This window comes from Nilaparvata lugens, chromosome X, assembly GCF_014356525.2.
Source record: "Nilaparvata lugens isolate BPH chromosome X, ASM1435652v1, whole genome shotgun sequence".
Taxonomy (NCBI): Eukaryota; Metazoa; Arthropoda; class Insecta; order Hemiptera; family Delphacidae; genus Nilaparvata; species Nilaparvata lugens.
In genome coordinates, this window is record NC_052518.1 from 52,381,499 (window position 1) to 52,395,320 (window position 13,822).

The 13,822-nt window shown below is 33.9% G+C and overlaps 1 protein-coding gene across 8 annotated transcripts in view; it reads left to right on the forward strand.

Annotated features, from left to right (window-relative positions):
- Positions 1–13,822, forward strand: part of LOC111056735 (protein son of sevenless) — a 482,488-nt gene that overhangs the window by 415,624 nt on the left and 53,042 nt on the right. For all 8 annotated transcript variants that reach the window (XM_039443299.1, XM_039443301.1, XM_039443300.1 and 5 more), the window contains one exon: positions 6,826–6,933. In XM_039443299.1, the coding sequence (XP_039299233.1) occupies positions 6,826–6,933 (108 nt within the window). The remainder of the gene's footprint in view (positions 1–6,825; positions 6,934–13,822) is intronic.

Sequence of the window (13,822 nt, forward strand, 5' to 3'; positions counted from 1 at the left end):
ACAAGGGGTTCAAAGTTCATTCAGAATTGTATAAATGGAAACAATCAGGCTCCACAATCACCGATCAGTAGGTTAGAAACACAAGTCTATCACTAAAAGATTCACCTTTCGTCCAAAAACTCACTATTTTCATACAATACTGGAAGGCCACTACTAACTCTTACTGGTAAATACTCTGATCATGAGAAAAAAACAGCCACTAACATTTTAAATTTAAGAAAACTACGGACGCATTCCACGAGCAACCATTCACGGTAGCCAGTGCTACCAACCTCCAATAATACAGATCATTGAATACAATACTGTTTGCTTAAGAAAAATCTTGTCTGCAAACAGGAACCCACACACACACAAATACTCATTCACTCATTCAAGCATCAATGATAGTTATAATCATTACAATATATATATATATATATATAATATATATATATATATATATATATATATATATATATATAAAATATATAAAGAATAAAAAATCGAAAGAATCAAGAAGAAAAAACAATTTGAAGAGAGGGAAAGAGAGAGAGAAAATAAAAAAGCTCACCCCGGACCACCAAAATCCAAGCCATAAGCCATATAAGAAAAAAAAACATTACTTTGCTATTAGGAGATTCTTTATCATGAAATGATTGCTTCGATTGTCAAGAAGAAACTGAAACGTGATAAGAAGCTCGATAAAATTCTGTACTATCCAAACAATTATTGAACAACTGCAACATAATATTTCAGAAAGAGTTCATTGAACATTAGGTACGCTCTAGTCTAGATAATCAGGAGAGAGAATTAATATCAGTGACACCTGTAAAGATTGCCTTCACCCTTACCAAAAGAAAAATTCAGAATCAATTAAAAAAAAGGTACATTATTAATCAAGGCTCTAAGAAAAAAAAGAAGATAAATAGCTATACAATAACAATAAATGAAAAAAATGAATAAGTAACTTGAAATTTAACGCTCTCCAATGAAACAAGTGGTTGCACTTTCACCTCATTCTCTGTCAGATACTCAACTATCTCACTATCACCCAACATCAACCAGTATTGATACCACGCAATTTTATGCTTCAATGCTATCACTATAAACCGTTTAGTTCTTATCTGATAACTAGACTCTGGAAGGACAGTACATCGCAATTCGTTCGAAACTTCAGTTCAGTTCAGTTCAGTTCAGTTCAGTTTCAGTTTTTCGCCACAGTCAATTGACCGGGGAATTGTCAAGTTTTATTATTAATCTCAATATCAAAATTTGATATAAATAAAAAAAAAAATATCTATTTTTAATATAAATAATCTAATTGTCAAATCTCAATAGTTTATTTTCGCAAGTGCTGGAAAGTATGTTCCTCTGTGTATCCAGAAACTGCATAATATGGCCTTACAATCAAGTATTTTTTTAATTCTGAGACAAATAGTTTTTTGCTCTCAATAGTTTTGAGATGTAGCGGGAGAAGGTTGAAGAATCGTGATCCTGTGCAAATTGGAGATCTTCGAAATTTATCTAGTCGGTGCCGAGTGATATTCATATTGGTCTTATTTCTTGTGTTACAGCTATGTTGATTGCCTCTTAAAGGTTGATTTGAGTTTTTTGCTAGTATTATAGTTTCCAAGATGTATATAGATATTACTGTAAAAATTTTGTTTTCCAGAAACAGAGGCCTACAGTGCTCAATTACATTCGTTTGAAAAATTGTTCTTATTGCCTTTTTTTGTATTCTAAGTATTTGGTCAAGACAGTTTTGGGGTGCAGCTCCCCAGGCAACAATCCCATATCGCAGGTGCGAAGTAAACAGCGAATAGTAAGCAGTTAGAGCCGTTTTTTCATCCGTAGTATTTCTTATTCGTCGTATCACATAAAGTGCTGATGATAATTTCTTAGATAAGTAGTCGCAATGCTGTTTCCAGCTCAAGTTCTTATCGACCATCACACCAAGAAACTTGGTAGAGCCCACCGCCAGCATGCTGTCCTCTCTCAACTCCTCATCCTCTCTATTGCAGTTGTTTGGTGTGAAGTTGATGAGCGTTGTCTTTTTCTTGTTGATATTGAGTTTCAGACTATTGCAGATTGATGTGGCTTCTTCAAATGCTAGGCTAACTCCACTATTGTTTGCTTTCTGATTGGTAGGTACAATAATGGTAGTATCGTCAGCAAAAAGGATGCACGTTTTGTTTTCTGTGAGTAGCTCTGGGAAATCATTAATATAAATAAGGAAAAAATGAGGTCCTAAGATTGACCCCTGAGGTACTCCCCTGAGGTTCCACACAGAAAACTAAACAAGTAGAGGACACATTATAAAAATTTTTTTGTAACTAACTATTGTATGTAATATTGCAATTTATCTAATATTTTGTGTAATATTGATGTTGTAGTTTTAGTTTTTTGGGGAAATAAACATTTTATTTATTTATTTATTTCTAACAATATTTGGAGCTCCGTTCTCCTCCTTTCGTATTCGAATGCGCCCTACTCTGTCGACCCACGCGTCCCTAATAGAACCGTTTTTTTGAGTTGACGTGCTATACCAAGAAGTTTTCGTCGAGTAGCAGTGAGGCTCCGGTTGATGTAAATGGCACCCTGACCCTCGAGTCCGTGCACCTGCTGCCTCTTCAGGACTCCACACTTCTTTCTCCGCTCCATCAGTTCGTCCGCGTCCAGACGCCTGACAAACCTGACGACTATCGCTGGTGGCGGTGGTGGTTTCGACGTCGCTGCTCCGGGATTCCCAGCAGGCCTCCTTTTTATCACCTCCAATCTATGACAGGCGTCCACCATAGCCGGAGTTATGTTGAAGCCAACTGCCCGTCCAACTTCAGCTAACGACTCCAGCACGTTCTCCTCCGTCTTCTCAGGAATACCCTGCATCTCCAGTGAATTCCTTCTCGAATACTGCTCATGCTCATCCATGTGCTCCTCAGTCACAAGTAACCTCTGTCAAATTTCATCCAGCTCCCTATTAAGGGATTTAATAAGCACCTCCTGATTATCAATTATTTTATTTTACTTATTAATAATCTTACTAAGTTCATCCTGCCTTTCCTGACTCGTCGTTACAATAGCTCTAATTTTCTCAATGCTATCGGACAACTCCTTTTGGCCACTAGTTATTAAATTTTTCAAAGACTCAATTGAAGCACAATTATCTCCCAGCTGAACTACACCCTGATCCCTACTAACCTTAACTGGTGTAGAGTCAGTTTGCTGAACGCTTAGTGACGATGCTTTTTTAAACACTTGGGGCAGCACCACGTTGACCCCTTTATGAATGGTAAGTCTTCTGGTTTGATGTTGAGACAGGTAATATGATAATATGAAGTACATTCAGTGCAGCTCAGTTTTTCTGTATTACGACTCACCGGTTGTTTACATTTGCCACACGAACTCATCTTAAATAAATACAATTACTCCGAAACAACTCACTACAAACACTCCAATACAGGTTAAACGGCCTAAGCTGACTTTAGTAGTCCATAGGGCGAAACTAGGATCTAATCATTACTGAGATAACAGAGCCGAAAACAATACAACCGTCTCGTCCGAGCTCTGATTGAACACTAATGCAAAACGGAGTAGCAGTATGGGGGGGAGGGTGTTATAATTCCCATTTGGAACAACTGTTCATAAATTAATAATTAAATCTATTCTAAATAAATTCAGATTCTTCCCGACTGACCTTATATTTGATGAATTCAAGGTTTTGACAGTTAGACAGTTATATGTTCAAAATGTAATTAAATATTTTAATAAAAAATAGAGCCAATTTCCCATGCACCAAAACCGCATTAAATAGACATTACAGCTTGAGACCTACTTCAAATTAGTATTTGATATATAATACTAATATTGTCTAAAATATTGATATTTATCCAAGTACTATATAATCAATAAAATTCCGTATCATCATCTCAACAATGCTAAAATTACAAAGAAAATGAAGCAGGAAAACATTAATTGGATGAAAAGCAATTATTTTTTTAATCTTTGAATTATTGTAACCGTTATCTTTATTGTTATTTCACATCCTAGCTTTCCTTCCCTTAGCCCTGCCTATCTAACTACCTACCTTCTTTCACTTTCCTATCACACACCCTTCCCTTTCAGTTTCACCTTACCTGTTACCTGTCTATTACATTGGAAACCATAGTTGGCAAGGTATTCTCCCCCTCTTTCTTCCATCACACATAATTTTAGCAATATTGTCTTTAATGTGTTAATATCATTGTTAACTGTTATTGTTTTGTTGTATATTGCATTTTCTCATTGTATTTTTGTGTGTTAAAATAAAATAAATTGAAATAAATTTAATAAATTGAAATTTAATTTGAAATTGACTCTTGCGATGAAATCAAATGGGGAACCGACCGCGACTTTCCCGGTTACAGTTTGGTACTAATTATTGAGGCCAGATATCACCAATTCAGTTGGTTTCACAACTAACTCCTATAGTGAGGTCCACATTATAATGGCAGTGTACGATTGACAATGCTGTTACTGTCCTTTTCTATCATACAACAAAACAGATAGCACTATCTCTCTCTCGCTTTGCAATGTTGTCTATTTGCCAGAATATTTTATATTTACTTTTGACAGTGACTGTACAAAACTGAACAAATAATTCTCAGCCGCCATTTTTTTCATTTTATCAAAATACTTGAGTACACAAGTCGTATAATTGATTTAAAATGCATTTTTGAAACAATGAAATAATTTTTAAACATTACCGTTTGAAAAACACAAATTAAAATACCTGAAAAGACATTTTAAAAGTTGATAACTAACCATCCTAGACTTCATTGCTTCAGTTAGCCCACCCGTATAGGTTAGACCTACTCCTACCGGTATAAATAATATTAGAAAGTTATTTCAGAATTAACCCATTGAAATTACTTATTTTTAGATAGGATTTCTATTTTTCTATTATTTTTGAAATAAATTGGAATAGAATACCTACCAAATAACTTAATTTCTATCGTTTTGAAATTCAGATTGTTGTTTCACAGCTTTTCAAATTAGCCGCCGTTCCAGGTTTGTATAAAAATAAAAATCTGATCTATTATGAAAGCAATTTTTTGAATCAAATTATGAAAAAATATATTTTCTTGATTAGTTTGACATTAAATTGATTATTTTATCAAGGAAATGATAATTATTATTAGATTAAATTTAATGGGATGAATTGTGTAACAGCTGTGTACTGTCAGTGGCAAAATGGAGAGACTTGGCAACGTTTTTCTCCTATCTTTCTTCACTGCCATTATAACGTGGACCTCATTATAGCAGGTATCATCTTACTGATGATTTTAACCAAAGATGAAGAAATTGAATTTCACCAGCGAGGAAACTAATGCTGAATTATCAAACGAGAATTGTGTTTTCTGGTAAATAGTGGACGACTGTATTTCGTTTACTAAATTTGAATCTAACCTCGTTTCCAACAGAGAGACTGACAAACACATGAAATTAGAACATTCACCTCAACAATTCTAACCTGCCATCACCATACCAAATCTGAGTATTTGGGCAATAGGAAAGGGAAGCAAGAGAAAATAATATTGGGAATTTGGAAAGGAAAACACTCAAACCTGACAAAATAACGATCGTAGATAGGTGGCCTTGTTCCTTGCTTGCCCGTCTCAAAGTTTTAAGGTTTATTTCAATTTAAATATTTAGAAGAATGTGAAGTTAATTTTAAATCGCTGAAGACGTCTTTACGTATACCAAAATTCATTCAATTCTCTTGATAATTCACAAATTACGAAAAAACTTTTCAATACAAAAACCAGACAATAAAAAACCAACTCGAACAATTTCCAACCGACCAGCACGAGCACTCGGCTTCAACAAACAGCTGACCTGAATCAATTCCAAAAACCGCCGCCAGATGGCAGCATTACACAACCCGCGAACTCTTTAAATTCTATTAATTGGCCACAACAAGAATATAGAGTGGATTATAGTTGAAGTGAGCTGCCATAGCAATGAGCTAACATGTAAATACAGTGTGTAAACAAGAAAACATAACCAAAAAAATCGATCAGTATTAAGTTTTTCTTAATCGAATCAGGACTAACAGTGTTCCATACAAATATATGAAATTAAATGAAATTACATTACATACTGCATAAATATATTACTGTTTAGGAAGACAGAGAAATCGCCGAATAAGAATACAACAATATAGGCCTATATTGTTCATAATCATATTCCTCCACCCACTGTCTAAAGAGATAACAAGACAAATATGCCGTTATTTTTTATGTTTGAAATGATACCGATTGAATGATGATATAGTTACACAAATAACACTTTCCACAAAGATGAAGAACAATAAGATGTAGGAAGTGGAAATAAGGAGAAGTGAATGAATATATTGTAGCTTCAACAGCCTTATTTACAGCATGCCTGTTGATTGACAAAAAACAAGAACCATGCTACTTGCATCGTAAGGTTTGAAGATAGATATAATCAAATAGCCGATGTCTTTCCTGTGATGTATTGAGAATTATTATTTATCGATGTTATATTATAAAGAGAATTATTATTTTATATTATGAAAATATTATTGTGTATAAGTAAGTTGGTAGCATTGCAGCACCAATGTTGAAGCCAGCTGTTTACTACTTTGAAATGATTCACTCTGTTCTGTTCGTGTCTACAAGATGTAGTCAGGAGAATAAATGAATTACGAGAATTCAATGGAACTTATTTATTTATTGTATTCACCAGACCAGTACACCACATTTCCTCACTATCTTAAGTGTAGGGAATCGTCATATTTTTTTATTCATCCTGTATTTTAATTTAATCCTAATGTTTTTATTTCAGGGTGCGACTTTGACCAAGCTGATCGAACGTCTTACTTACCACATCTATGCTGATCCCATGTTTGTTAGAACATTTCTAACAACTTTTCGCAGTTTCTGTTCACCCAAGGTTTGTTTATTGCGTTAACTTGAGAATCGTGCAGAATATTATAAAATCAACATAGCACTGACTTGGTTTGAAATCAATTATTGCACATAATATCACATTTTAACACACAGTATTTTGGCGAAATTTCAAGTTTAGTTTCAATATTTACGAATCTATTTTATGCCCTAGGGTGGTTTCTTGGTATTTTGTTGTCAGTCTTCAAAATTCAAAATAGATATACTTGGAAATCGGAATTTCTTAAGTTATTAATTTTTTTATATTAAATGCCTATTAGTTGAAAAATAGAGAATACATTACATTTGTTTGGACTATTTTTAAAAATTAGGAAAAAATCCTGTTCGTTTTCCCCATCTATTGTTATAAACTTTAGTTTATTATTACTATCGTATTTCATAAAACTTGAAAGTGAAAAAACACTCACATTCTTTGATTTGGCGACGTCCGTTTAGTTTATTAATAGTTATTTGTGCAACTGGTGCGCAGAATGCCACTTTGCTGCACCGAAAGAAACGTTCTTGAGTGCAGCAAAGAAACTTTGCGCACGTATTAGGCCCGGTGCACACTTGCGTCTTTTTTAGTCACGGTTTTACGATCAGAGCGACAACAAGCTCACTGGCGTTCTAAAAGTTGTTAGAAGTATAAGGATTCCGGACGGAGCAGTGCACATTTCAGCGTCGCACGCCCGCTCTCGCTTTGCCGACGCTCTGCTGACGCTTGCCAGCCGCCACTTTCTTTACGTCACGGCGGGCAAGCCGCGTTTCATTCTCTACTTCAAAAACCTAAAACGCGTAAAAATGGTGATAGAGAAATTTTGATTTCAGATTCGGATTCAGCGCCTCCAAATTAGTCAAATGGCCTCGCGGCTATCGAAAATAATCAAAATTGAAGAAGTTAATCAATAAAATACTTTGTTATTGCATTGAGGTGAAAATAGTCCAGCAATAATTGTACTGTTATTACAGAACTTGATCAATAACATCTTGCTCTGAATTAAATTCTAAGAACTATTATTCAATGATAATAGTAGAGATCTGAGTAGTTTCCCATGATTTTTTATGTTCTCATTGTTGGTTGACTTCATTCATACTTTGTATTTCTGTTTCCTCTGATTATTATTATGAAATATAGGATCTTCGATCTAATTGGAACAATAGATCTTTTGAAATAATATATACGGTAAATACCAACCTACGAATGTCGGCCAGCAGTCGGCTAGATTGATGTTTGCGTTGAAATCCAACAATTCTTGGTAATGCATGCTTCATTCAAAATAAGTTTATTCTCAGTCAGTTTGTCACAGTTGTGAGTCATAGTTGTGCTTGTGCTTTAGCATGTGCTAAATTTGTGTGAGTACTATACAGTATTCTTGTACTACAAGAATATAATACTTTTTTGGTTGTTAAATCAATTTATTAGCAAAGTCCACTGCTCTATAATCGTTCACCTAAATATCTAAGTTTAGGAGGAAGAACTAAAGGAGGAAGGCTCTTTTCATCCAGATCATAACCTTTGGGCAACATAAACATTCTTTCAAGATTTTTGGAGAGAAATAGTACAGGCTCAGCCTAGGTTTTCCTCCAATGTCATAACTATATTATGATAAGATGAACTTTCTACTCAACAACACATAATACTTAAGTATTCTTCTTTCTCTTTCTTTAGTATTCTTCTTTCTCTCTCTCTTTCTCTAGTATTAGTAGTGTAGTATAAAAATACTAGAGGTGGAAGAACCCCTATTCTAATCGATCCGAGAAAAAGGACTTGGTTCTCAAATACGGACTCACCTAGTTCAGGTAATATTGTAGTGATAATGAAATATTTGAAATTCACTTCTTCAAATTTGAGTGGAATACAATTAAACCAGTAAAAACTGGTTAGAATATCAATACTGGTTAGAGTGATAATGTTTAGAAATTTACAAAATTCCCAAGTTAACTACCTATTTAACAACTATTCTATTATTTAACACAAAGCATGTACAGTACAATTTTCACATCCACAAACATAGTGCCTCAGTCTGTGCTTGGCAATTAGTGAAGACAGAGCTCTTAGAATTGTATCTGAAATTTCTAAAATCGTATTCTAGAATGGATTTTAATGTAGATACTGAGGTTTAATAAGTGCAGTCCAAAAGCATCCTGTGGTTTGGGACGCCTCTTCAGAAACGTACCACGACCGTTTCAGGACAGTGAGTATAGTATATAATGAGACAAATAACCTGCACTTATTCAATATGGATTATAATTTGCTATGTTGTCAGCTCAATGTTTTCAGTTTTTAGGTTTTTGTTGTCAGCAGTCAGCACTATTGTAGAGCTATCCAACACAATAGTCTAGCTCTTTGAAGTAGCGATCTTCGACATCAAAGTAACGAAAATAAATGGATATGCAACACAGAATTCAAAGTAATTTCTATGATTGTTCTGTCGGTTCTTGGAATTATTGGTGGTCTTTCATCTCATGCCATATTCTGGAGGCAAATAGAATACTTATTCTATAAATGCTGTGTATATAAAGTTAATGTACTGTGTAAATTAATAAAATTTATTAATTCTATATTTAATATAGAATTGAAATAGTATCATTTTTCAAACAAACAATATAACGTTCTTTGGATGATTATAGAACAATTGAAAATTTAAAGCACTATACATTTTGGGACATTCTCTATCCCGTCTATAGTTACAAATTTTAAATAAATAAACATCAGTATTGACTGATTCAAGATTAAAACCATGTTCATTAATTTGTTGATTATAAAAACATAACATAAGGTTTTTAATGGTATAATGTTCATATTTATCATTTTTAAGTCAACACTGATGTTCATGTATTTTGAATTTTCACCTGGAGATGGGAGTAAGTCCTGGAATTTATAGTGCTTTCAATTGATTTTAATGGTTCTATAATGTTAGAGGTTCATTGTACGGTATTTTAAAAAGAAGTAAAAGGTCTTTTTGAAAAAGCTGTACTATTTGCTCTTAATTTGTATTATCTCTATATTAGTTATTAACCAATCAATTTATTTATTACTGCCGATGAATAATATTGATCCATTTAATAATTATTGTGATTTTTATAATTGCTCCGGTTTTACAAAAAACTTTGAAAATTCGAAATCAAAACTTTTATATCACGATTAATGACCAAGTTGCTCAAGCCGCGAAAATTTCTGAGTACTAATTGACGTCGCTCGACAGTGAGACGCTCTCGATATGCACAAGTCTGCACTGAACTGAAATTGGCTGCCGGCAGAGAGTCGCTCCACTCGTAAAAACGCAACTGGATAGCGTTGCAAATGTGCATCGAGCCTTACACATTAAATTTTTCCTACAGTTACCATAGAATGTGAAAAGTCAGTAATAAGCGGTGAACATGTCCTATACTAAATCAAATGTATGTTTTTGCAAATCTGTAATATTTTTAATGCTGATGATAAATATTGCAACCATTTCACAACATAATTATTCTAAATGACAATAGAATGAATATTATGAAGTTATATGAGGTTCAATGATACTTCATCTACAAGAAGTCATCAGCAAGAGTGGAAATTGCCATATCACTTGTCTGGTTATGTATAGAGCCATCAATGATCCTCACAAATGTTATACTTCAGCCGTGATTAACAGTTTAATATTCTCCTATCCAAAAACACAAAAGTTATGCTGAAAATCTTTGCTTATACTTATACGGTGCCCATTAATTTGTTTTATTGATTAATTTGTCTATGCGATCAAAGCTGTAAGACTCTATATGTTGTAATTTTTCTATTGATGTAGATAAATAAATAAGTTAATAGGCCAAGGACTGATGAAGGATTAGGCTAGTGATCAGCCCTTAGGACAGACTCAAGTCTAACCTGACCATTCTATGAAATTTTCATGTGTAATATTTAGTCCAGTTCCAAATATCCTCAAGTTTGAGTCTGAATGATATATTATACTCTATATTAGTGTAAAAATATAGTTTCACTATGTTTTTTTTTTTTTGTAAAAACATGAGTAAACGTCAATTTGGCCTTTCTGCTTTTCTGAGCGCCCAGTAGCCTTCCGCATGAAACGTATAATATAAGTAAGGTTATACTATATTCTTTAAAACGTGATTGAATTATACCATATAGACATTACATTTACCTGAAATGCTGAACTTCAATCATTCAAGTCACTGTTGAGTAAACAGGATATTGTAAATCCAGTGTTTTTGATTATGATATTCAATGACTTCTATTCTGTATTCTGTTTCTAATTCAATTGTATTCATTGAAGATATTCCACGAAAATGTGAGTAGAGATAGAGATGTTTTGGGGAGTTGAAGAACTGAAGAACTTTTTCCTACAACTGCGCGTAAAAAAAGAATTTACATACTCAATTCTCCTCGTAAAACAGCTTATTTCTGAGGAGAATCTACTTTTTCGCTCGCTAACCATCTGAGCACGCGCAGTAGATTTTCTTTACACTCGCTAATCATTCGCGCATGCGCAGAAGAGTTTCTTTACGCTCGCTAATCAGGTGATGGTAAGCAGCTCGCCAAAAGTAGGTCAGATCTTAACCTAAAAAGTCTGTAATAAATTGTACCGGTTCTGCACTATGCAGCCATGATGGATATCAGTGAAGACGAATCATTATTAACTCCGCCGATATAAGTAATTTAACAGGTTTGGGCCGTTGTAGAAAAAAATTTGTATGTGATTTGCGCGTAATGCTTCTTTATCGCTCGCGCAAAACAGTTATCATGCGACGCAAAGCGGAGCGTCATAATTTTGCAAGAGCGATAAAGTCGCGCATTACGCTCTTAATACATAAATAGCTATTTTGATGTGTAAATACCTTTATGCTTCAACTTCAAACCTAATGGATACGTTATTGTTTTGAAATAACAATCACCACCTCAGTATCAGTACAGTAACAAAGTAACCTAACCACAAAAGTAAATAAAAATATAAGAAATACTTGATTCCTTGATCATATGGTCGATAAATGTTTACAATGTCTTAACAATCACCACCTCAGTATCAGTACAGTAACAGAGTAAATAAAAATATAAGAAGTACTTGATTCCTTGATCATATGGTCGATAAATATTTCCAATGTCTTCCAGTTGAAAATATAGGGATCTCACACATAAAAATCGTTTATGATAACTTGAATAGATATTAAATACTATAAAAACTTCTTGTTTATTTACTGTTTGTTATATTAATATTGAATGTACAGTTGTTACAGTTATTTATAACTATTCCAGCAGCAGACGACATTTGTGACTCGGCTTGAACTGTCGCTGTTGTCTGTTTGTTCACATTCTGCCCAAGAATCATGTTTCCTGTTGTAATTTTTGTTTTCAATGAATCTTCTATACAGCCTTCAGCTACTGTAGAACTGGACTCTTATACCCTCCGTGTCATTTTAATTGTAGGATATCAAAAAAGCTCTACATAATTTTTATGCCCTTGTCATCATCATTGTTTTCTGTAAATATACGGCTTTTATTGTTTTTGATTTCGGAATCTTCACAATTAGAATCGACCCTTTATCTTCAATGTCTTCTATTTGCATGTTTGTAAGCTCATCACGCCTACACGCACCGGCGACTCCAATTAACATAACTACTTTTTCCATTAAAAAAACATCATTCGGTGCAGTTTTCATGAATGTTTCAATTTCATCTTTTTCGCCACACTGCACAGAAAGCAGCAGTTTTCCAGTCCCTACATAGATCTGAAAGACCTTGTTTGCAGACGACTCTCGTCTGACATAAGAAACAGGTTTCTTTTCCGGTCCAGGCTGGAAAGTGTACTCTTTCCAGCCGCTTGGAAGTCCGTAGTTAATAAGTCATCCGCTAGATCGGGCGAGTGTCCACTTTCTTCATCTGAAGTTGCCATGATTTCAGTTCAAATTTCAAATCAAACTAATTCAGCATTCGCTTCGCAACCATTTTTATTCAATTATTTATTGTTGATTAGCGCATTCCGAATTTTCAAAAATGCTTGAAGATGATGACGCCCGTGATATTCCAAGTGAAATTTTAAAAGAATCTGAAATCCTGACTGCAAATCTTCTACCACTAAAATCAAGAGATAGGTACAATAACAAGTATTCTTTATTTTGTATTCTTTATTTATTTTGTCAGCAATACCTGTAGTGTGACGAAAAATATTGTTTGCACCACGGGCAAAAATGTTTTTCCGGCTCACAAATCAAGGCCTACGGCCTCGGACTTGAAAACCGATTTCGAGTCGGAAAAATCGCATTTTCTGCTCTAGGTGCGAAATATACTATTGTAAGAGTTTTTGATTTTTTTGGTTTGTAACCTACAGAAGGTTTTTTCAAGAAAGCTGTAACTTTTAAAAGAAACTAATGTCCAAGTCATTTTTTACACTAATTGTTGATTTTAACATTGAATAAATGCCCCAAAGAGTAGGACTAAATTTTTTTGACAACTCTGAAAAGTAAACTAATAAAACGTTTTCTGTAATGTTCTTCACCTTATTCTTTTTGCACCATCCACAAAATACATTGGATTGTCGTTCGTATTTCAACTTTGACTTCTCTGGTAGAAGATTCAATGACACTGAATTTGCTAAATCCACTAAATTTTCTGGAGTACTGCTCTCTTGATCACTATCACTATTCATTTTTTCAATATGTTAAATTTATTGTATAATTTAAAATTGATTAAACGCTTTATTTTGCTTTGTAAACTTTGAAATTGTTGCACGATACTACTGATATTACTTACCGATTCAATATCTCGCGGTAATAATCAGCTGTTTAACAAAAATTTCCAGCCAGCCATATTCAGGTTTACCAATATTTCTTTTACTTTGCCGCACTCTACCGTTATAAAGCGTGTTAACTATTTTGTGTTGTTGCAAATTTGGAGTGCGACA